At 45.8% G+C, this 20,787-nt stretch overlaps 3 protein-coding genes across 4 annotated transcripts in view; 2 read left to right on the forward strand and 1 right to left on the reverse strand.

Moving 5' to 3' along the window:
• The window catches only part of Nek9 (NIMA related kinase 9), a 41,859-nt gene extending 33,869 nt beyond the window's left edge, over positions 1–7,990 (forward strand). Inside the window, exons 20-22 of the mRNA XM_028771834.1 lie at positions 1,636–1,797; positions 3,441–3,647; positions 5,398–7,990. Coding sequence (XP_028627667.1) covers positions 1,636–1,797; positions 3,441–3,647; positions 5,398–5,520 — 492 coding nt within the window. The 3' untranslated portion in view covers positions 5,521–7,990. The remainder of the gene's footprint in view (positions 1–1,635; positions 1,798–3,440; positions 3,648–5,397) is intronic.
• Positions 7,973–19,474, reverse strand: Zc2hc1c (zinc finger C2HC-type containing 1C). Of its 2 annotated transcripts, XM_028771835.1 has the most exons (3): positions 19,278–19,474; positions 17,205–18,534; positions 7,973–10,912 (listed from the first exon to the last, which is right to left on the reverse strand). In XM_028771835.1, the coding sequence occupies exons 2-3, from the start codon at positions 18,513–18,515 to the stop codon at positions 10,646–10,648; spliced, it is 1,578 nt and encodes a 525-aa protein (XP_028627668.1). In that variant the 5' UTR covers positions 18,516–18,534; positions 19,278–19,474; the 3' UTR covers positions 7,973–10,645. The 2 variants fall into 2 exon arrangements, with proteins under 2 accessions (XP_028627668.1, XP_028627669.1); XM_028771836.1 differs by lacking the exon at positions 19,278–19,474 and having other exon boundaries at positions 10,370–10,912; positions 17,205–18,539.
• Positions 19,475–19,560: 86 nt separating this feature from the next.
• Positions 19,561–20,787, forward strand: part of Acyp1 (acylphosphatase 1) — a 13,789-nt gene continuing 12,562 nt past the window's right edge. The window contains exon 1 of the mRNA XM_028771871.1: positions 19,561–19,822. Coding sequence (XP_028627704.1) covers positions 19,660–19,822 — 163 coding nt within the window. The 5' untranslated portion in view covers positions 19,561–19,659. The remainder of the gene's footprint in view (positions 19,823–20,787) is intronic.

A 20,787-nucleotide genomic window follows, 5' to 3' on the forward strand; every position in this document is an offset into this window, starting at 1 on the left:
AGCTGCCCTTTTTGTGTCCAGGAGACATGTGTTCTTAGAGTCATCTAGCGCCTCTGGCTCCTGTAGTCTCTGTGTCTCCTCTTCCACAGTGACCCCTGAGCCTAGGAAAGGAGAGGATATGATCTACATGTCCTCTTCAGAGCTGAGAACTCTTCAGTCTCATTCTCTGCAGCATTACCTGTTGTGCAGGTCTCTGTTAATCACTATATACTGTCAAGAGAGCTTCTCTGAGGAAGGTTAAAAGATATGCCCACCTCTGAGTATAGCATGTAGTATAGTATAATAAGTCATGAGGAGCTTGGTTTCTGTTTTATGACTCAACTATGTGATGTCTTCAGCAATAGGCTTGCTTTGTTTTGTTTTAAATACAAGGTCCACTTGTATCCCTGGCTGTCCTAGAACTCACTATCTAGGTCAGCCTGGCATTGAACTCACAGAACTTCTGGCCTCTGTTGCCAAGTGAGCATAGGGTTTTACTATCAAGTTCTAGGGGCTAACCAAGAATACTGGCCATAGCCTGTAGTGCTTGGGAATTTAAGGGCCCTCACTTGCCAACTCCAAGAGAGGTAACCATTCTTGGCACTGAACCTTTTGTTAACCTGTGGTATAGAGCAGGGCCATCACTACAGGGAGGGATAGCACTACCAAGGCAGTTCTAGAAGTGGTAAGGAAATGCACTGCTGTGGGAGCCTCCTAACGGAGAAAGTACATAGAAAGTTTCAGTGGAGCTGCAGGCGTGTTTTACAGTGTACTTGTGCAGAGATCAAGCTCACTGATGATATTTCTTCATAGAAGTGGAATATTGGGCAGTTGAAATGCCTTACGATAGAAATACAGTTGATTAAAGGTAAGGTACAAAAAGTTTAAAAAGTAAACTTTTATATGAAAAGATTGAGTTTCAATCAGCAAGACCTTATTTTTTCAGAAAATACATTGCGTAGAAGAATGTGGAGGAAACTGTCTAGGTGCCACTGTAATAGTGGCTATTGCTCAGCGTGAGGAGATTGCTAGATTTTATTGGTGCCCTCAACCCACCTCTTGGTATATTCTTCCTGACTCAATCTTGGCTTGTGTGCTTGGGCAGCAGACATTTGCAGTTATGGATCCCTGCTGGCTAGCCTGAGACTCACTGTGTACATCAGTCTGGCTCCAAACTCAAACCTCTGTCTCCTGAGTGCTGTGATTAAAGGCTTGTGCTGCCACACATGGTGGAGTTTTTAATTTTTTACAAAAAGGAGTGGTGCTGGTGCTCTCCATATTTAAATCTCTTCATCCACTAGGACTTCACCAGTTAACTGAGGATGGAGAATAGAGGAGGCAGCACCCCCCAGTCTCAGCCTCCAGCAGCCTAGCAGAGGGCTTCTGGGCCTTGCCTTCAAGCCTCCTGACCAGCAGATAGTGTGTGTAGAATTGTGTTGGGGAAATGAACCAGATACAACTGTTGGTGAACTTGAGCTTGCATCACTGAAGGGATGGCAGTTTGGTTCCAGGATAGGCAATATAAGTGGTCAGCCACCCTTCTGTCCCACTAGAGGGCACTGCTGTCACAGCAGCGTAAAAGTGAAAGCTACTAAGACCGTGGGAGAAAGAAACTTGTTGCAGCTAAACTGGTGATGTTCTTTCTTGTATGCCTAGGAGCTGGAAAACGCAGAGTTCATCCCCATGCCTGACAGCCCAACTCCCCTCAGTGCAGCATTTTCACAGTCTGAGAAGGACACTCTGCCCTATGAAGAGCTGCAAGGACTCAAAGTCGCATCTGAAGTTCCTCCGGAACACCAGCCCGCAGTGGGAGCCTGGGTAACTGAGTTACCTCTGTAACCTCAGCTTGGTAGACAGTGGCTCTGAGCTCTTAGGTTCTCCTGGCTTCATCATGTCCTCTAGCTTTCTGGGCCAGTGCTACACTGTCTCTCAGTAGTTCTACGTTCCAGAGGGTCATTTCTTCCTCTCCTCCTTAGGAGTACCAAACTGAACTGTACATTTCCAAATGGTCTTTCTGTTGTGATGATTTGTTTCTTTGTGAAACAAGTTCTGTAGCCCAGCCAAGGATGGAGGATAACCTTTAACCTCTCTGTTCCTCCTGCCTCCTTCCCCCAGATGATGATAGAGGCATGTGCCACACACCCAGTTATGCTGTGTGGGTCCAACCCAGAGTTCTGGACATGCTAAGCAAGCTCTTCACAGATAGCCATGTTCCTAGCCTCCAAACTCAGTTATAATGGCACCATGAATGTTAGCTGAGCTGTGATAAGAAGTAATGCCTGGAGTCTACTGAAAGAACAGTGCATATACAGCCAACAGTGCATATACAGCCAACCTGGTTAGAGATGAAACTGTAAATGAGTAAGTAGGCCAGATGACTTCACACTTCTAGAGTAGCCACAACATTGTTATGTGATTCTGTGGGATTCTCTTTGTAACTACAACTCTGACATGTAGCACAAAAGAGACAATTGAGCATCTCTTACCCAAATGATTGGGACCCAGAAGTCTTCTAAATCTCACATTTTGGTGGATTTTAGAATATCTACATATACATAATGATATGTAGACGTAGCTTGGAGACCATTTTGTGATTGGAGGTTATTTTGTGTCATATTTTAGTATACCCATTCTGCACTGCAGGCCGTCTCATGAGCTTAGGTGGTATCATGTCAGTGTTCAAACAGCTTTGGATTTAGGAGCATTTAGGATTTTCAGGTTAGGGATGTTCAACCTGTAATACGTAACGGATGAATGTGCCTATGTCTTGGCTGTTATTTGCTGACCTGCTATCTATTTTATTTTTATTGATTTTATTATTATTTTGGTTTTAAGAGGCAGGGTTTCTCTGTGTGGCTCTGACTGCCCTGAAACTCACTTTGTAGACCAGGCTGGCCTCAAACTCACAGCGATCCAACTGCCTCTGCCTCCTGAGTGCTAAGATGAAAGCGTGCACCCCACACCTGGCTCTGACCTGCTATTTTTTAAACAGTGTATACAGGAGAAAAATCCCAACAAAATAAATCAAAGCCTGCCCAGGAGAGAAGTCACAAAGCCCTTAAAACTTGAGAGCGAGCTTTTCCCTTCCTGTGTTGGCCTTCCTAAATTGTCTTGTCAGTTTTCTTCACAAACTCTTCTCGAATTTCTGACACAGTGTGACCAACTGCATTTTATGAGCCTCACTGAGAACAGAGCTTCACTTCAGCACTTTAAAGTAGAACATATAAAAATAAGAGTTTTGCAAAATCCTCCCAAATAGATGATTCTGCAGCTTAATGAGCCCTAAGCTCTGGGAAGTCCCTTGTCCTATTAGTACCAAGTGCCTCTAGAGTCCAGGCTTTCTTTTTGCTTCGTTTGCACCTATTTTTCGTAACTTTGTATTACCTTACTGGTTAATGTAAAGGTTGTTTGTACTGGGGCACCATGGCAGAGCCTCTGCTTTGTCTCCTTCTTGTCCCTAGCCCCCCCGGCTGAATCCTGCAGTGCCACGTGTTGGCAAAGCCTTGACCTCTCCTGCGTGTGCGTGCAGTGCTCTGCAGGTGGAGGTTGACAGGTTGCAGAGTCTGGTGTTAAAGTGTCTGGATGAACAGCAGAAGCTCCAGCAAGAAAACCTCCAGATTTTTACCCAACTACAAAAGCTCAACAAGAAATTGGAAGGAGGCCAGCAGGTGAGAGCATTCATTAAAAGAATAATTGAATTCTAAATCTGCTTTGAAAGTTCACAGAAACAAGCTGTAAGGTACTAAGTAGACTTAGCCCTTTGTGACTCTCTCTCTCTCAATGATGGGACTTTGTACTTGATTCTGGGAGCCTTGGACCTACCTAGTTCATTTTAACACCCAACTTCCATTGTTTTCCGTTACTAATTGGCTTTTCTATGTTTATTGTGAAAATGTTCAAACATCATAGTCAACACCCACATGCCTACCATATAGGCTCAGTAGTAATTAACACAGTACACCATTTGGTAGGTATATTATATACATTCTTTTATTCTCTTTTGTTGGTTGATTGTTTTGTTTTGAGACAGACAGAGTTTTCTATGTTTCCTGGCTGTCCTGGAACTCTCTGAGTAGACCAGGCTGGGCTCGAACTTGGAAGATCCACCTGCCTCTGCCTCCTGAGTGCTGGGATTAAAGGTGTGCGCCACCACTGCCCAAGTACATGCCTATTCTAACCGTTTTATTTGTGTACGTGTGCAATAGTGGGGATTTAATCCCGTATCTTACACATGGTAGGCAAATGCTTGATACAAATGCTACATCCCTAGTCCTTGACGAACCGTTTTAAAGTAGAGTCTAAAAAATGATTTAAGGTTGGAGCTCAGCTTAAGGCTCAGCTAAGAAAAGCACTTGCCACATAAACCTGACAGTCTGAGTTCAGTCCCCAAGCCCACTGTGGTGGGAAAGAATCACCTCCCAGCCCAAGTCCTTCTGCCTGCACTCAGTGGCCTGAGCACACACATGCTCTTTCTGAAAACTAGAAGGTAGAATTACAGCTTTACTGGGTTCAGGTTAAGTAGTTTTCGAAGAGCATTTTGCATGTGATGCTTCTTGGTATCACTTCATCTCAACCCAGCTAGAAGTGAGGGAAGAGTCATGCCTTGGCTTTGCCATTTACCCCTAATGTGAATTTGTTCTTCTTACTTAGTGAATACAACCTACTGTATAAGGTCATTTTGAACATTAGGAGAGATAGTGTCTGTGAAACACTTCAGAAGGTTATGTTGGTAGCTGTAGCAGGCACCAAGACTGTTTTATCCAGGACTGGTGGCATTGGTTGGTTGGTTGGTTTGTTTTTTGTTTTTTGTTTTTTTTTTTTAAGAGTGTCCCTTTTTTTTTTTTTTTTTTTTTTTTAAAGATTTATTTTATATATATGAGTACACTGTAGCTATCTTTGGACACCCCAGAAGAGGGCATCAGATCCCATTACAGATGGTTGTGAGCCACCATGTGGTTGCTGGGAATTGAAATCAGGACCTCTAGAAGAGCAGTCAGTCCTCTTAACCACTGAGCCATTTCTCCAGGCCAGTTGGTTGGTTTTTATTTTTGTTTTTGAGACAGGATCTCACTTGGTAGTCATGGCTTGTCTAGAACTCACTATGTACACCAAGGTGGCTTCAGACTCATGGATTGCCTCCTGCTTCTGCCTCCTGCGTGCTGGAATTAAAAGTGTGCACTAAGACCTCCCAGCCATTTCACTTTTCATACTATATCCCCAAACGCTGTAGACCTGGGCAAACCAGAACAACTAGTCACTCTACTGCCTAAGTGGATAGAGACTGTTTCTAAGACAGTGCAACCTGAGCCTTCACAAGACTGTGACAGCAAATCCTGAGAGATTAGACTGTACTGAAAACAGTCTTGATGCTATGGCCAGCAGCACTGGTGCTAAGGTGGAACTGCTCTGTCTGCACAGGTTGGGATGCACTCCAGAGGAACCCAGACAGCAATGGAAGACGTGGAAATGGATCCAAAGCCCGACGTAGATTCGGATTCCTGGTGCCTCCTTGGAACAGATTCTTGTCGGCCCAGCCTCTAGTGTCCTGAGCCCACATAGCCCTCAGGAAACTGGGACCCACAGAGCTTCCCTGCGCACTCCCCGAGTGCAGAGAGCGGCTTCCCTGGCTTTGCTCACTTGCAGACACAGAGCCCAGGGCAGAGGAAGGCTGTAAAGCACTTTCCTTGTGCATTTGGACAGTGGCGTTGCCTTTTACATAGGATCTAGGAGTGGTTTTCTTGTTTGGGAGAATGGAAGGGTCCTGTGGCCCTGGCTTTGTCATCAGTGACTGCCCTAGCAGCAGCAGCTCTGCACCTCGTCTTCTGAGCCCACCTTTGAAGAGGAGACACAGTACTCACCTTAATTGCACTGGCAGCAGCTCATTTTCTGTTTATCATTTTCATCATTAATTGGAAGCTGCCTTGGGATTTAAGCTCCAGGCATTACACATCTGGATGGATGAAGGAGAATTTAAAAATGGAGTGGGCTGCCCAGGGTCCTTCAGAGAGTGGTAAAGTGTTCATGCCTTCTCAGAAGCCTGGAGTCCAGGCAGGAAAATCCACTGCTAGAGTCAGTCTAGAGCTGATCATCAGGAAGTTCAGTTACTTGATGCAGCTTTGTGAGGAAAGCTTGGATTGCCCTCACCATGGAGGTTGTTTGAAACATCAGTGAAGAGCAGAGAGAGGGCAGGTCCCTCCTCACATTAGCCAGACTTTGAGGCTACAGTTAGTACAAGGTGGGGTGTCCCAGCTCTGGGGGATTCCTCCAAGACAGAAGGTGTCTAAGCAAATTACACCATCATCGGGTAGTAGGTAGAGCTGTGGGAGAAAATCATGGGGGAGGTAACACTTCCTTCAGTGTCTTGCCTTGGTATCTGAGGACCTCAGTGACTCTGAGGTCTTCTGCCCCTGTGAAGGCCTCTCTGTACCTCTAGTGTCCTGGCCCTTAGGGGTCTGATTGGCATGAGCAGCCCTGGGCACTTCCTCTCCATGTCTAGTCAGTATTTTCCCTTTGGTGTGTTTTGGAGTCACATCATACCCAGTAAATCAGTATCATCTTTTGTACTTGAGTAGCCCAAAGCCAGCACCAAATCCTTGGGGTCACAAAAGCTTGACAGGTAGAACCTGCCAAGTAAGAGGGAATTGGCTGCAAGCTCACTTCTGTGTTCTTGTTGAGTGGAGCAAGCTACCTTTTCCAAAGACAGTATATGTCCTAGAAGAGCCAACCTTCTAGGCAGGCATTTGATAGTTTCCCTTAAATGTGAGCCTTGTGCTTCCACCAAGTCTAATGGATTGCTTGTGTTTGAGGCCACAGCAGCTCCTTTGATAAGTACCACATCCTCTGTGCTACACACAGCTAAATTCATATCGTTTGATTTAACCAAACCAAAAAGAGGTTTGCTGTCTCTTTTAATACTGCAGGAGGACCTACCTATGCAGGAGAAACTTGCCATTTCCTTGAGCTAGTGGTGTAAAGGCTGGTGCTGAGAGGAAGCCCCATCTCTGAGGACAGGCATCTCTGTCCATTGGGGTCCTCGTTTTCTCAATTCTGAGAAGCACAGTACAGTAGTACTCATGTCATCACTGAAGCTTATTCCCAGAATAAGGGAAAGCCCAATCCTGATGTAAGGGTCTGGCAGTAAACCCTGCGGAGAGTTTTGGTTCAGTTTGGTCAATGCAACTTTGGTTTTTGTCAGGACTGGCTGGCCTTTCAAGGTCCTGTATCCTGATGCTTACCATCTCAGCAGGCCTGAGAGGCAGGGATTAGGGCGTTCAGTATGAGCATTGTATCTGCTCTGGAGCTGAGGGGTATGGGCATGTTGCTGACTGTGTGTGACAGTGAGTGTTGAGGCAGGCAGGAGTCCTGGGAGTCATGCTCAAGTAGAGCATGGTGGTCGTTTTCTCTACCATGTTCCTTTGGGAAGTCTAGGTTTGCTATTAATCTAGCTGAGAATCTAAGTTCTGTGCCTTAGAGACAATTTGCACTTTCCAGAATTGTGCCTAGGACAACCGTAAGATTTTTTTCCCTACCAAACAGCTATGCAAACAAAAACCAGTTCAACAGTCACAACCATACACTGGGTTGAGTAAAAGTCAAGACAGCAGAAATGTCTTCAAATGGTTTTCTATAGCTAAATCTTCAAAAATTGTCCTGCTTCTCCTCTATGCAGTACTAGGTGTTTGAAGCTTCCCAGTAGTGTTGCTTTGAGTTACAGTATAGCCTGCGTTTATCCTCTGTGCCAACACTAGGCTGCAGAGCCAGCTTGTTGTTAGCCAGATGCTGGGAAGGATGAGGATGGCGTGGTGCGGCTTTTCTGTTTTAAATAAATGTTTAAACTCTCCGAAAGTGCTGTGCTTCAGTGAGCCTGTCCACCACCTCAGTCACCGGAGATGGAACACCCACAGTTCTAGACCTTGGGAAATCTCTAATTCTGTGAGTCTTCTATAAATAAATAAATAAAAGTGTTCTTTTAACAGAAATGACACAAGAGACATTACACGGAAATAACCTCTGCTGTTTTTTAATCTCATTCTTGCCAGAAAAAAAAAATTGTCCCCAAAAGTTTGCAAAAATTTAGAAAGTGCAGAAGGAGAAGGAGCCATTTAAGGAAGGACCCTTAGCACGTTGGAGTGGCTTGTGGGCACGCCTGGTGACCAGAGTCCAACCTACAGAGTCCACAGTGCTGTTTGTGGCCTCACACACTGGCGTGTGCATGCCTCACTCATACACACCGTATGCATACATAATATCGAGAAGATTCAGAGTTGTACACACCTCCTTGGTCCTGGCGGGAGACTTTTCCAAGTGGTCATGCCAGTTTGTCTATAAACCTTCCTCAGGAAAACCCAGTCTCCTTGCTACAACAGCTGTTACTTTTCTTGGCGGAACATCGTACTAAAGTTTTAAAACAAAAGGCTCCTAATGCTCAGATTTCGTTTGGTTTGTTATCTATTCAGAAACATTTATGATGGGAAGAACAGCCCAGGAAAAAGTAGGTATTTTAGAGGAAGTCGCTTATATGAGATCCCCAGGCCTCAAAGGAAGTACCAGTCATGATAGCGGGAGGCGGGGTCAGGACTCCAGTCAGGACTAGGAGATTCTCTGCAAAGCCTGAAGTCATTTATTGCCTCAGTGATTAACTGCCGACATAAATGTGCTGATCATTAAACCTCATGGGTCATGGGCTTTGAGGGGGAAAATCTACATCCCAGCTCTGCTCGCCATCTGTGCGGTTGTGAAGAATGATCACCTGACCAAAAGCAAATGTTGACAAGAGGCACTGCTGTGTGAGCCAGGAAGTCTTAGCCCCACACGTCTGCACACATTTCTAAATGAAAAGAGCTACCTTGGGAGGTTCACCATGCGAATTTCCCAGAGCTTTTCACCTTTAAAATGTATAACGTTTACAACACGTGCTTAAAGTAACATGGACATTTACAGGCAGCATCTATGTGATCTCTAAGGTTGAAAGTGGCCCTTACCTCCCCCAGAGTCAAATCCAGATAAATTTAGAAGACACAAAACCAAGATCACAGGGAATACAACGACATAGGTTCTTGTTTTCTCTTTGGCACCTTAAAAATGAATAACTACTATGTCTGCAGAAAGCCCTACACACAGTTGTTCCCTCTTGAGAGCTCTAACCTATGGCCCTAATAACATCATCATGGGATCCCAATCCACTTGCCTAGGAGGCCCAGCAGATGAGGCAAGGGAGTCTGGTTCTATCTGCCATCATTCCCTCCTGAAGGAGCAGAACGGCAGATTTTGAACCCCTTCCAGTGTGTCCTGTGTAGGTTGCTGCCCAGTGTTTCCACAGCCTCCAGATTGTCATGACATGCTCCTACCCTAGAGTCAACATATTTTTAAATGCTTCATAGCATTTATGAATGTTATGTATGAGTGGGGTGGGGACGCTGGAGAGATGGCTCTGAGTTAAGACCACTTGTTGCTCTTGTAGAGGAGCTGGGCTCTCAGCTCACATATGGTGGCCCACAACCATCTGCAACTCCAGTTTCAGGAGATCCAACACCCTTCTGACTTCTGCAGGCACCAGGCGTGCACTTGGTGCACATACATACATGCATTCAAAACACTTGTAAATCTTTTAAAATTTTTGAGCATCGGTGGGGACTTTGTGACTTTAGCCATGGCTTCTTTGTTCTGTGGAATAAAGAACTGTGTGTACTCCTCAGTAAGCTTGCCTGGGGAGAGGGCATGTCAGGTTAAATAGCCAGTGCTTCTAGGAGCTTAAGCAGTCATCCTTCGTAAGCTCCCCAAACCCATTAGTCGAAGGCCTAACTTGAAGTGGGCACTGTTCCCACGGTTAAGAAGACCTGATCCCTTTCAGAGTTTAAAATAGAAGCATGACTATGTTCTGATCTCAGGGCCATGAAACAGTGAGCATTGTCCACGCTTGCTTAGACAGGCTCTGCTGCCTCAAGGCAGCCAGCCACACGGCCATATTTGAAAGTGTACCAGCAGCTTCTTCCTTCAACATATGAAACACGTTTAAAGAGAACAAATACAGAGAAGTGAAATTGTTTTCTATCCATCCCTATCCTGTAAAGTGCATAAGCTATCTCATTATACAGTACACCACAGGGAAGGGTTAGGATACACTGGCCCCCTAACGGGACAAACTTTTGTTGGCTTTCAGCCAGGACCGAGGGCCATGGAGGCCAAGAACAGACTTCCATCAGTAACGCCTCACAGCACAATCTTACTGCCTTTTATAAGAGTCACCATCTGCGTGACAGTGACACTCGGACCCTGACTCACTCATCTTTATATCCCAACTTTCAAGGGCAAGAAGGCCTAACAGAAACCCTGGACACGTGCCGTGGCCGAGCAACGCTGAATGTGGGCACTTCACCAGCACAAACCACGGTTAGGCTCAGGAAAAGAGCTTTAATGCAGCCTCATTACCCAGGGTCCTCACCTACCAGTTCTTCAGGCAAGAACAGAAACACTCAGCCAAGGTTCTGATTCAGTGAGAAGCTGGGGCTTCCATTTGCCTCCTGCCGTGAGGCAGTGGCTCTCTTCTCATGGGCAGATCCTGAGTTCGAGAAAAGTCTTTCTCCCTGCTTTCCATCACTTACTCTCTGGTTTACTACTGAAGGGAGGGAAGCACAGCCTGAGTGGGGCAGTTCCTGCGGTTGTCTGCTCAGCAGTCGTGCCTCCTCGGAGGTGGAGGGCGATTCTTGATGGTCTTACACTTAGGTACGTGGCGTTCAGCCACCTTGGGAGCAAAGTGGCGGCTGCAGTGAGGACACTGCACATAGTCTGGGTTTTCTGCAGGCAGGATGGAAGGCAAGTCTGAGGGATCGCCACCTCTGGCGATTACCTGCTGGACCTGCCGCGCATGCCGGAGTGTACGGATAAAAGACTCGTGCTTCTGTCTCCAGGTGCTCTTCCGAGGAGGAGGTTCAGCCTGTAATGTAAAAGGAACATTGAGCCTTCAGTTGCCGTGGATCGTTCCCCTTTCTGGGGCTCCGTGAGAGATTGTGGAAAGGGCCTCAAGACCAAAGGGCAAAACCAACCAACCAAACAAACAAACAAAAAGGCGTCGCGCGATGAGGGAAGCACAGCCCAAGAGCCTGCAAGGAGGAGGGCTCCTACATGGAGGCAAAGCAACCAGAGAGGGATGGGTCAGGCTGAAAGGAAGAAGGTGTGGGGACGAAAAGAGGAACTTAGGGCTCCTCTCCTACCCTGTATATCCAGGTGCCTAGTACCCCAGTGCCCTCCCATGAGAAGAGAGCCTTTCTCTCTAAAGAAATTGAACTAGATAATTTTTTAAAGATATTTTTAAACTTCAGGTGTGTGTGTGTGTGTGTGTGTGTGTGTGTGTGTGCGTGCTCGTCCTTGTGTGGGTAAAGGTCCATGAATGAAGGCCTGGAGAGGGTGTCTTTTGGAAAAGCCACCTGAACTCAGGTCCTCTGAAAAGCAGCAAGTACTCTTACCCACTGAGGTGGCTGTCCAACCCCTAGATGGGTTTAAGTTCAGAAAATCCAGACAAGATAAGGAACAGAGTTCATCTCAGTGCTGGTGGTGAGGAAGCCTGAGTTCTCTAGCAGCCACGGACCTGTCAGACTCCTTTCTAAGATCGGGTCCCAGCATACTAGTAACAGTAACAGGAAACTCTCAGGAGGGCTGAAGCTCTCTGGACTCACTCAGTGAGCCTTCCAATACTGACCTCAAGGAGCCACGGTCATAGGACTCACTACTTCATAACTTCAGTATGAAGTCCTTTACTGAATAAACCCACTAAAGCTTAAACACCAAGGAACAGCAAGCTGTGCTGGCACACACCTTTGATCCCAGCACTCAGGAGGCAGAGACAGGAGGATCTCTGTGCATTCAAAGCCAGCCAGAGCTAAAGAGTGAGACCCTGTCTCAAATCAAAATCAAAAATAAAAACAAAAAAAATCTAAATGAACAGGCAGAGAGTGACAGATCCTTGATGAGAGCTTATCTAGAGAAAAGGTCCTAAAGTACAAAACAACGCAGGAAACTGAGAAAAGAGTGTTAACAGAAAAATATAATATCAAATATGGTGTCCAGGGTATAGAAATGGCTTAGCAGTTAAGAGCACTGGCTGCTTTGGTAGAGGACCCAGGTTTGATTCCCAGCACCCATGTGGTGGCTCACGATAGTCTGTAACTCCAGTCCCAGAGGACCCCGTACCTCCTCATGGTCTCCTTAGGCAATGCATACATGCAGGCAAAACACCCATGTACATAAAAATAAATTGTTTTTAAAAAGATTTTGTCCACAAAGGGAATATATTATGAAAAGGGAACAACCAGAGAAACAAAACAACTATAAATTAAAAACCGGATAGTCAAAACTCAAAAAGAAGCATTGCAAAATTAAAAAAAAAAAACAAAAAAAAAAAAAACAAAAAAAAACACCTCTCAGAATGGGAAAATGAGACCAGATAGAAAGGAGAAGTCTGGAAAGATCAACATGTGAGCAAACTTGTTCCAAAAAGCACAGAAAGCCCAAGAAGAAGTTATTAAGGAAATAATATAATTAACATTTGTAGAATTAAAGATCACAAGTCTCGGAACTTGAAATGCTTACCAAACCTTCAAAAGGATGCCTGTAAAACCGTCAAACTTCAGAGTTAGGAAAACCCTGTTAGCCTTTGGAAGTGAAACAAAACTGGTTTCATAAACTGAAGCCGGGAGTCAAAACAACATGAAATTTCTCAACAGTAAACAGTGGGTGCTGAAAGATGTCTTAAGAGTTCTAATAAAGTGAGAAATCATGAAATATTTCTTTTTTAATAACTTTTATTAAGTTGGTTCTTTGACAATTTTTTTTTAAATAAATGCTCTTATAAAGAGCCACGCAGAAGCAGGCTGATCTCTGTGAGTTCCAGGCTAGCCAGGGCTACACAATGAGGCAATGTCTTAAAAACAAAGGTCTAAAAAAATCACTTCCCACCGAGATTTCTATACCCAGCCAAGTCAAATAGGAAGCATTTATGTAGACAATTTCTTTAATTCCATGAATAAGAATACACTGCCTATGCATATCTCTTGATAAGTTTCCAGCAAAACAAACAAGGAAACAAGAAAAAAGACAGGATCCAACACAGAAGAAAAGTGAATGGAAATTCCAAAGCCAAGGGACAAGCACTCCAGATAGAGCAAGAGGAGAAAGAGAAGTTTCTAGAATTTGGGGGAAAAGAAAAACATCTTAAACTATTAAAAGGAGAGATGGAGAGATGGCTCAGTGGTTAGAGCAGTTACTGACTGCTCTCCCATAGGTCCTGGGTTCAATTCCCAGCAACCACATGGTGGCTCACAACCATCTGTGATGGGATTCAATGCTTTGTTCTGGTGTGTCTAAAGACAGCAACAGTGTAGTCACATATATAAAATAAATAAATCTTGGTTTTTTTGGGGGGTTCTTTTGTTGTTTTTTTTTTTTTAAAAAGATATCTGGACACTTACAAAAAAATTAACAAATGCCTGGCTGCTTTGGTAGAGGACCCAGGTTTGATTCCCAGCACCTATGTGGTGGCTCACGATAGTCTGTAACTCCAGTCCCAGAGGACCCCGTGCCTCCTCATGGTCTCCTTAGGCAATGCATACATGCAGGCCTAACATCTAGTTGGTTAGGGAGATTTTTAAGTATAGATCCATGGAAAATGAACGGGCTGAAAACTAAGCCGGTGACTTACACCAAGGACATGCAGGCAGGAGCAGAATTGACATCAGAGAAGATGTAGAACTTCGGTCCTGTAAACCCTCACTGTTTTAGATCAGAACTGTGGTCAGCTAGAGTGGAAGGGAGAGTAATAATGGGGAAGGCGAGGGGACAAGGCTCTGCAAGCAGACGTCAGAGAACATGGAAGGCTGGTGGTCAAGGAAGTGAGTGTGTTATTTAGAAACATGGAAACCCAGACCAGAAGACATCTCACACAGCTGCGGACTCAAGTGGGGACCTGAGACAGATGAAGTAAGACTGCATTATAGATCATTTAGTACCATATGGGTTTTTAAATAAATGTGTGTAACAAACTATTTAAAATAAAATTAGAGTCAGCAAGATGTTTCTGTGGGTGAGCGTGCCTGTCACCTCATGCCTGATGACCCAAGTTTATCCTAAGAGCCATAAGAGGGGATAAATAAAAGAATCAACTCTCACAAGTTGTCCTTTGATTTCAACATGTGTGTGTGCACACTGACACACACAAAGTAAATAAATATTGATCTTTAAGAGAATTTAAGCTGGGCAGTGGTGGCACACGCCTGTAATCCCAGCACTTGGGAGGCAGAGGCAGGCGGATTTCTGAGTTCGAGGCCAGCCTGATCTACAGAGTGAGTTCCAGGACAGCCCGAGCTATATAGAGAAACCCTGTCTCAAAAAAAAAAAAAAAAAAGAGAGAGAGAGAATTTAAAAGGGGGATGGAGAGATGGCTCAGTGGTTAAGAGCATAGTCTACTCTGCCAGAAGTCCTGAGTTCAAGCCCAAGTAACTAAATAGTGGCTCATACTCATAACCATCTATAATGGGTGCAGGTGTACATGATGATAGAGCATTCATAAGCATAAAATAAATACATCTTTAAAAATAATTTTTAAAAAAGAATTTAAAAAAACCCTCTTGGTAAAAGGTAAGAACAAGGAAAGCTATCAAAGGGAAATGATTATATGATCATTTTGAGCAAAGATAACAATATGTTATCAAAAAGCCTTTGTCTATTATGTGGAACTTATAAAGGAGAAATAAAATACCATTCAGAGAAAAAAAAAAATGGGAAGAGCAGGCTTGACCAGGCGTATTTCACTGAAACAAAGACAAAAGAACTGGTGTTGAAATGGCAGCCAGGAACCTTAAAAGAATTCGGCCCGAAGGATGTTCAGCCGTGCAGTAGCTATGTTTCCATTCTGTAGCATACTGAAATGGTCCTTAATACATTAAGGACAAAGACGTGTGTGGGCTCCTGCCTCCCGTACTGACAGTATAGTGGACGGCCTCTGTGTCTGCTGGACGTTATATGGATATTAACTGACTCAAAGGTTCTCAGAGTATACGGGAAGAAAGACGAGGGCCTGCAGCCACTTAGCTCTCAAGGGCACAGAACTCTGGAGAGAGACTTGAGACACTCCCAGGTTGGAGTGCAGCTCAGCTCAACCCAAGTCCTTTCTGCCTTGTGTCCCCAGTGCAGCCCAGGACCTCAAATGGGTCTGCTTAGAGCTGGGGTGGGGCTGTCTGCAGCTTCACTGCCACTGTATTTAGGAACTTAAGAAGCACTGAATAGTTTCGATGATGGCCCCAAGTCAATTATTATGATAGGCCGGAGGGAATCCCCAGTGAATTACTAGGTTGACCAAAGGGGAAAGAATAGTAACTGGCCATCCTGTCATTATCTGTCAGAGCGACATGCCAACTTCTTGTTGGAAGCTAGGTTCTAGGGAGATCATCTCTGAACGTGGGAGAGACATTCTTGTGGTGATCTCTCAAATTGTACTAAGAGAAAACACTGTAATTATAGGTTACTCTCGAACATCCATCACACCATTGTGCTTTTTAAAAAGGTTTAGCAAGGGGACATTTAAACTGTAATGTCCTGGGAAGAGAGAATTGGGAACTGGGTGTAGTGACCCATGCCTCTAATCCCAGCACTTGGGAAGCAGAGACAAGTGGCTCTCTGTGAGTTTGAGGCCAGCCTGGTCTACAGAGTGAGTTCCGGGTCAGCCATTGAGGAGGAGAAGAGAGAAAAGGGGTGGGGAGAGGAAGCCCCTGAGGACACATTTCTCTTGGGAAGAAATAAAAACAGAAATAGATTCTATTTTTCCCAGACGATTAGAGTTACATGAGCCCTTTGAGGCTGTCTAACATGGGTTATCCCAACCCTTACCATCTTATTCTTTAATATTTTTCTTTAAATTCATGACCCTCCAGAAATTACAGGCTTAATATATTTTCCCATACATTCTAAAATAATGTTGAGAAACTCTTATTTTGCAAACCAAGTGGCTTTCCCTTGAAGGTTGGTTATGGGGCAACCATCTCCAGGTGGGTGTAAATTAGCCCATAACTAATTAACTGGACTAATCGCCCTGAGCAGTATCAGCTGTGTGTCATGAAGACCTCAGGGTTTCCACTTGGTTTTTTTTTTTAAGTGAGGGCTGTTTTTGAGATACAGGGGGAAAAGGTACTTTATCCCTATGATGTTAATATTCTTAACTAGTCAGGGGGAGGGATCCAAACTTACATGTGTTTCTTGAATTTACTAAGAAAGTACATCAAAGTAGAACTAATTTTGAAAGAGACTAGTGAGAATGATAACGGAAAAACAAGGGATTCCTGTAATAAATCAAGAAAGTACGCATTTTACAGTTGTTTTAAAATAAAATGCACATTTTCAAATGTAGTTTTTTTTCCTGCAGCAAACATGAATTCGTTTTTATAATAATCAAAAGGACATATATTTTGAAGTCTAGATTTTGGGGTCAATTCAAGTAAGATTTATCTATTGGTCCCACCTCATAAAGGTGTTAGGATAGTAACTAACTCAAGAGCAAGAGCTATTGATTAGCAATCAACTGTACATCTCCTACATACAGGTCTCTGAAGATGTAGATGAAAGATAGACGTCTACTTAAGCTATTCAGTGTGTGTGTGTGCGTGTGCGTGTGTGTGTGTTTGCGTGCAAGTACGTGCGTGCGCATGTGGGGACTTGTGTCAGTCTAGGGGAAGTCTAGGCTTTGATTTTAGAAATAGAGTCTTTTTTCCTTTTCCTTTCTTTCTTTCTTTTTTAGTTTTTTTTTCTTTTTTTTTTTGGTTGGTTGGTTGGTTGGTTGGTTGGTTGGTTGGTTGGTTGGTTGGTTGGTTTTTCGAGACAGGGTTTCTCTGTGTAGTCCTGGCTGTCCTGGAACTCACTCTGTAGACCAGGCTGGCCTCGTACGCAGAAATCCGTCTGCCTCTGCCTCCCAAGTGCTGGGATTAAAGGCATGTGCCACCACTGCCCAAGGCCTTGATATGTGAATGGATGTAATGACATTCCCACAGACACAGTAAGATTCTTATCCTCACAGAATTGTGAGGCTCCTACGTAAAGCTCTGACTAGAGAGACTGGCAAGCAGATATCCTGATTCTCCCCCTCGGTCCCACATGATTCTAGTTCCCACCAGAAAACCGGTGAGGACATAGCAGGCCATTCCACGCACCCACACACAGAGTCAAATCTAGGAGGCTTTTATTACCTTGGCTGTGGCTGGCCCCCTCCAGTTCAAGTACTGCTCTAGTTCTGTGCCCTTCGCCCGGGCCCTGGAGGAGTCAAACACTTTTCTTTTGGAGCCTTGCATCTTGCCACAGACGGCGGAGTGTTTCTGCAGCCTGAGGGAAAGAAACGATCGTCCACAGTGGCTGCACTTGCTCAGTTCTGGCTCTTCTGTAGAGGAGCCGGAGCCTGAGGAGCCTGGGGTTCCGCACAAACTTGATGCCTGCAGTGCACTGCCCAGGTCCTCTGAAGGTTGAAAGAAGGTGTCTGCTGAGGGTCCTGAGTCTTGGTCTCGGATTTTACTGTTACTTGCCATCAGCCTTTCCCTTTTGAGCTTCTGGATTTCATAGTCAGAGAGCTGGAGTGGACTAGAGTTTTCCTGAGCCTGCTCACAAGTTTGATCCTCTCCCCTGTTTCTACTGAATACCTCAGACCTGACCTCTGGGGACAAGCAGGGTTTGTGTGTGGTGTTGCGGTCACCATCTCTAACCCTCCTCCTAGGTAGTACCATCCTTTGTAGCTCCCCGTCTTCCTGGGAAATGGCCTGTTTCTTTTCCTTCTGAATCCTTCGAAGACCCTCCTCTGTCTTCTTCAGCTTTTCTCGCAGGAGAATCTCCTTTCTTCGGATTTCCTTCTGTAAACTCTCCCCTGCAGCTTCTAGCCTTTGGATCTGGGTCCACTCCATCCTATGGACCTCTGCTATGACCTTCTCTGCCGGCACCGAAGCAAGAAGAGATGAATTCATCCAGCTCCTTAAACCAAAGCTGTTGTCTGAAAACTCACTTGAGTCAGGGAGTCTTGGGTAGCCATTCTGGTCCCCGTCAGTGCCTGCTTCACTTGTACTGTGTGACTTCCGGTGGACCATGGGTTTCAGTGGGTATGCCCGATCCACGCCAACTCGTTTCTTCCTAAAGGGAATGAAATCCTGGTCATTTGCTTTGGGATACCGGGGTGTCGGGCTAGACAAGTAAAACAACCCCTTTCTTTGGCCCTGGTCATTGTTTCCTGAGCCTTGCTGGCTGATTCCTGCACTGTGGGGACAGGAGTGCCTCCGGGCTTTTGTGCAGATGTTCCTTTTGGGGTGGGTGGAGACATCATCCTCCCGCCCAAGCTCTGTGTTGCTCCAAAGCTTCTGCTGGAACGTATTCCTCAAATGTCCCATGGAGGACCGCTGGGAAGAGTCACTATGTTCGTAAGGGTCGTGCTTAGCCGAGTGGAGCCCAGGAGCTTCTGTTTTATTATGTGGGAACATAACGCCCACAGGCAGATGTGGAGCCAACTGGAGACCAGCCATTCAGTGCCTGGACTGAAGCCTAGGGGAGATTTAAACCAGATACATGTGAAGAATTTGTCTGAGGTTCACTCCCGGCTGCTAGAGTAAACTGTTTGTACATTTGCCCTACCCACGTTCCCTTTAAACGTTTCTCGGGACTGTGGTGTTGGATCTGCCAGCATATTCTTTCAATAAGCATTTAGTGAGTGATGAGTATGTGCCAGGCCAGACACTGCTAAGCCCGGAGGACCAAAGCGTGAACGTGACACAGGTGTTCTGCCACTGACTTTCCTCCAGTCTCGTATATGACCTGTCATATGTCACTTATGGAATGAGTGGGAAAAGCTTTAGATCGAAGGTCGTCTGTGACACAAAACAGGCAACCTGTTCTTACCAGCCCCGGTTCTTGCAAACTGCAGAGGCCGCTCTGAGACCAGTCCCTCAGTGGCCTAGCGACAGGGCCTGGCCCAAAGAGCTCCCTGGACTTTCCCCCTACTGCAAACTACAAAGAGTAGTTTGCACGGATTCAGGCCGCCTGGGCCTGAAGCAGGTGCCTGGCTGTCAAAAATGCTCTACGGCTCAAACAGTACTTGCAAAGAGTGTGTGTTGGGGGACGGGGTGCCAGACACTTGAGCGCCCCAGCCCGCTTTGGATCCGGAACTCCGAAGTCATGTTCTGTCCCAGAGGGTCAAGCCGGAGCCCTTACTGGGACCCGGTCTCTAGGGATTAAACTCTCACTCTCCAACCCCTCGGGAGGTCTCCGTGTCTCCCCTTTCGGCGTACCTGAGGCGCTCGGGGGGGCCGCTCCAGCTCAAGGAAAATCCCCAAGACCTAGTTTTCCACACCTGACTAAACCCAACCGCCGTCCACGCAGGCGCACTCCGTCCACCTCTGTTATCCCGTTGCCTGGAGACCAGAGCGCCGCCTCTGGTAGAGAACGTTTAGCTCCAGATGTGCGCGTGCGCAGTTCACTAGCAGTCTTAAAGCTGCTGGAACCGGATTGGGCTGGGGGGCCCCCAAGGAGGAGGGAAAGGAGGTGCAATCGGGTCACTAGACGTCAGGTGCAGCCAACTCCGCAACTCGGATCAGCGCTGCCCTTGGGGAGGGGTTGGAGAGGTTTTTCTGGGGCTACAATCAAAGAAGAGCTTGAATTTCTCCGAGAGCGATGCTCCCAGACCTTAGGGTGTGCCCTTGTCTGGAGAAGGGTGGAGCCCCTAGATGGGCTGCGGAGTCATCCCGCCCCAGGATTCGGGGGTCTGTCCGGCTAGCGGGAGTGGGACTGCTGATCACCCTTCTGAGCGCGCTGGGCTACTGCGCTCAGGCCCCAGGTAGGGCTGTGAGCTCCAGGCTACATGCTCCCGGGCTGTCTTCCCTCGCAATGCTTTGGCGCTTTACTTTTACTTCGCTACGTGTTATAATCCCAGGGTAGTTTCTACGGCCAATCTAATCATCTTGCTATTATAATGTTTTACTCTCACGTGACCGTTACTACTCAGGGCCCAGGAATGACTCAGCCAAATGTAACAATAATAAAGTTAACAACCAAATCAACAGTAACGAACATAACTTGATTTCAACATTAAATGATCCTCTGTAACTTTTCGACATCAGAAGAGAGTTTATTTGTCTTCCTCATGCCTCAGTTCATTTGGATAAGCTGTTTGGAACAGATAGCTCAGTTTTTCTCGTAACTACGCAGAAGATTTGTGCACGTGGGAAACAAAGTAGACAGCAATCTCTTGATACAGCATATCAGATGTCAGCTTTTATATGCTACAAAGAAATTCCTTGGTGGGCTCTCTAGGGCAGATTGTCAGTCATTTTTTCATTCCCAGTTGGCTCTTCTGCCTTCTCCACATTGCAGACGTTTCCCACCGACTAGGTCCAGTAAACCTCAGCCCGGGACCCGTGCCGCAGTCAGCTTCGACGGTTTTCCCCTATGCATCCTTTTTAACTAGTTCTAGTACTCACTCGCCTTCTGAAGCTCTAGTTTTAAAGTATGCATAACTTCCTCATGCAAGACAAGTTTCCCTTCCCCGGGTCTGTCTCTTCTGTGTTAGGATCCCGCTCGATTCTCTTCTGTTTTGTTTCCTTTGCAGTTTGTTTTAAGACAAGCTCTCTATTTAGTCCAAGGTTAGCACTGGCTAGTCCTCCTGCCTATTTAATCCTCTTGCCTCAGATTTCCCCAGGCTATAGGCATACAGGCCTACACACACACACACACACACACACACACACACACACACAGAGAGAGAGAGAGAGAGAGAGAGAGAGAGAGAGAGAGAGAGAGAGA

This window comes from Grammomys surdaster, unplaced genomic scaffold (genome assembly GCF_004785775.1).
Source record: "Grammomys surdaster isolate TR1022 unplaced genomic scaffold, NIH_TR_1.0 210, whole genome shotgun sequence".
NCBI classification, from domain to species: Eukaryota; Metazoa; Chordata; class Mammalia; order Rodentia; family Muridae; genus Grammomys; species Grammomys surdaster.

What these genes read in the sequence shown, in the direction of transcription:
- Zc2hc1c (XM_028771835.1), bottom strand. Translation starts at nt 18,515, where the DNA reads ATGGCTGGTCTCCAGTTGGCTCCACATCTGCCTGTGGGCGTTATGTTC. An exon ending in GGGGGCCAGCCACAGCCAAG is followed by an intron (nt 10,913 to 17,204) that starts GTAATAAAAGCC and finishes TTTACATTACAG; the next exon opens with GCTGAACCTCCTCCTCGGAA.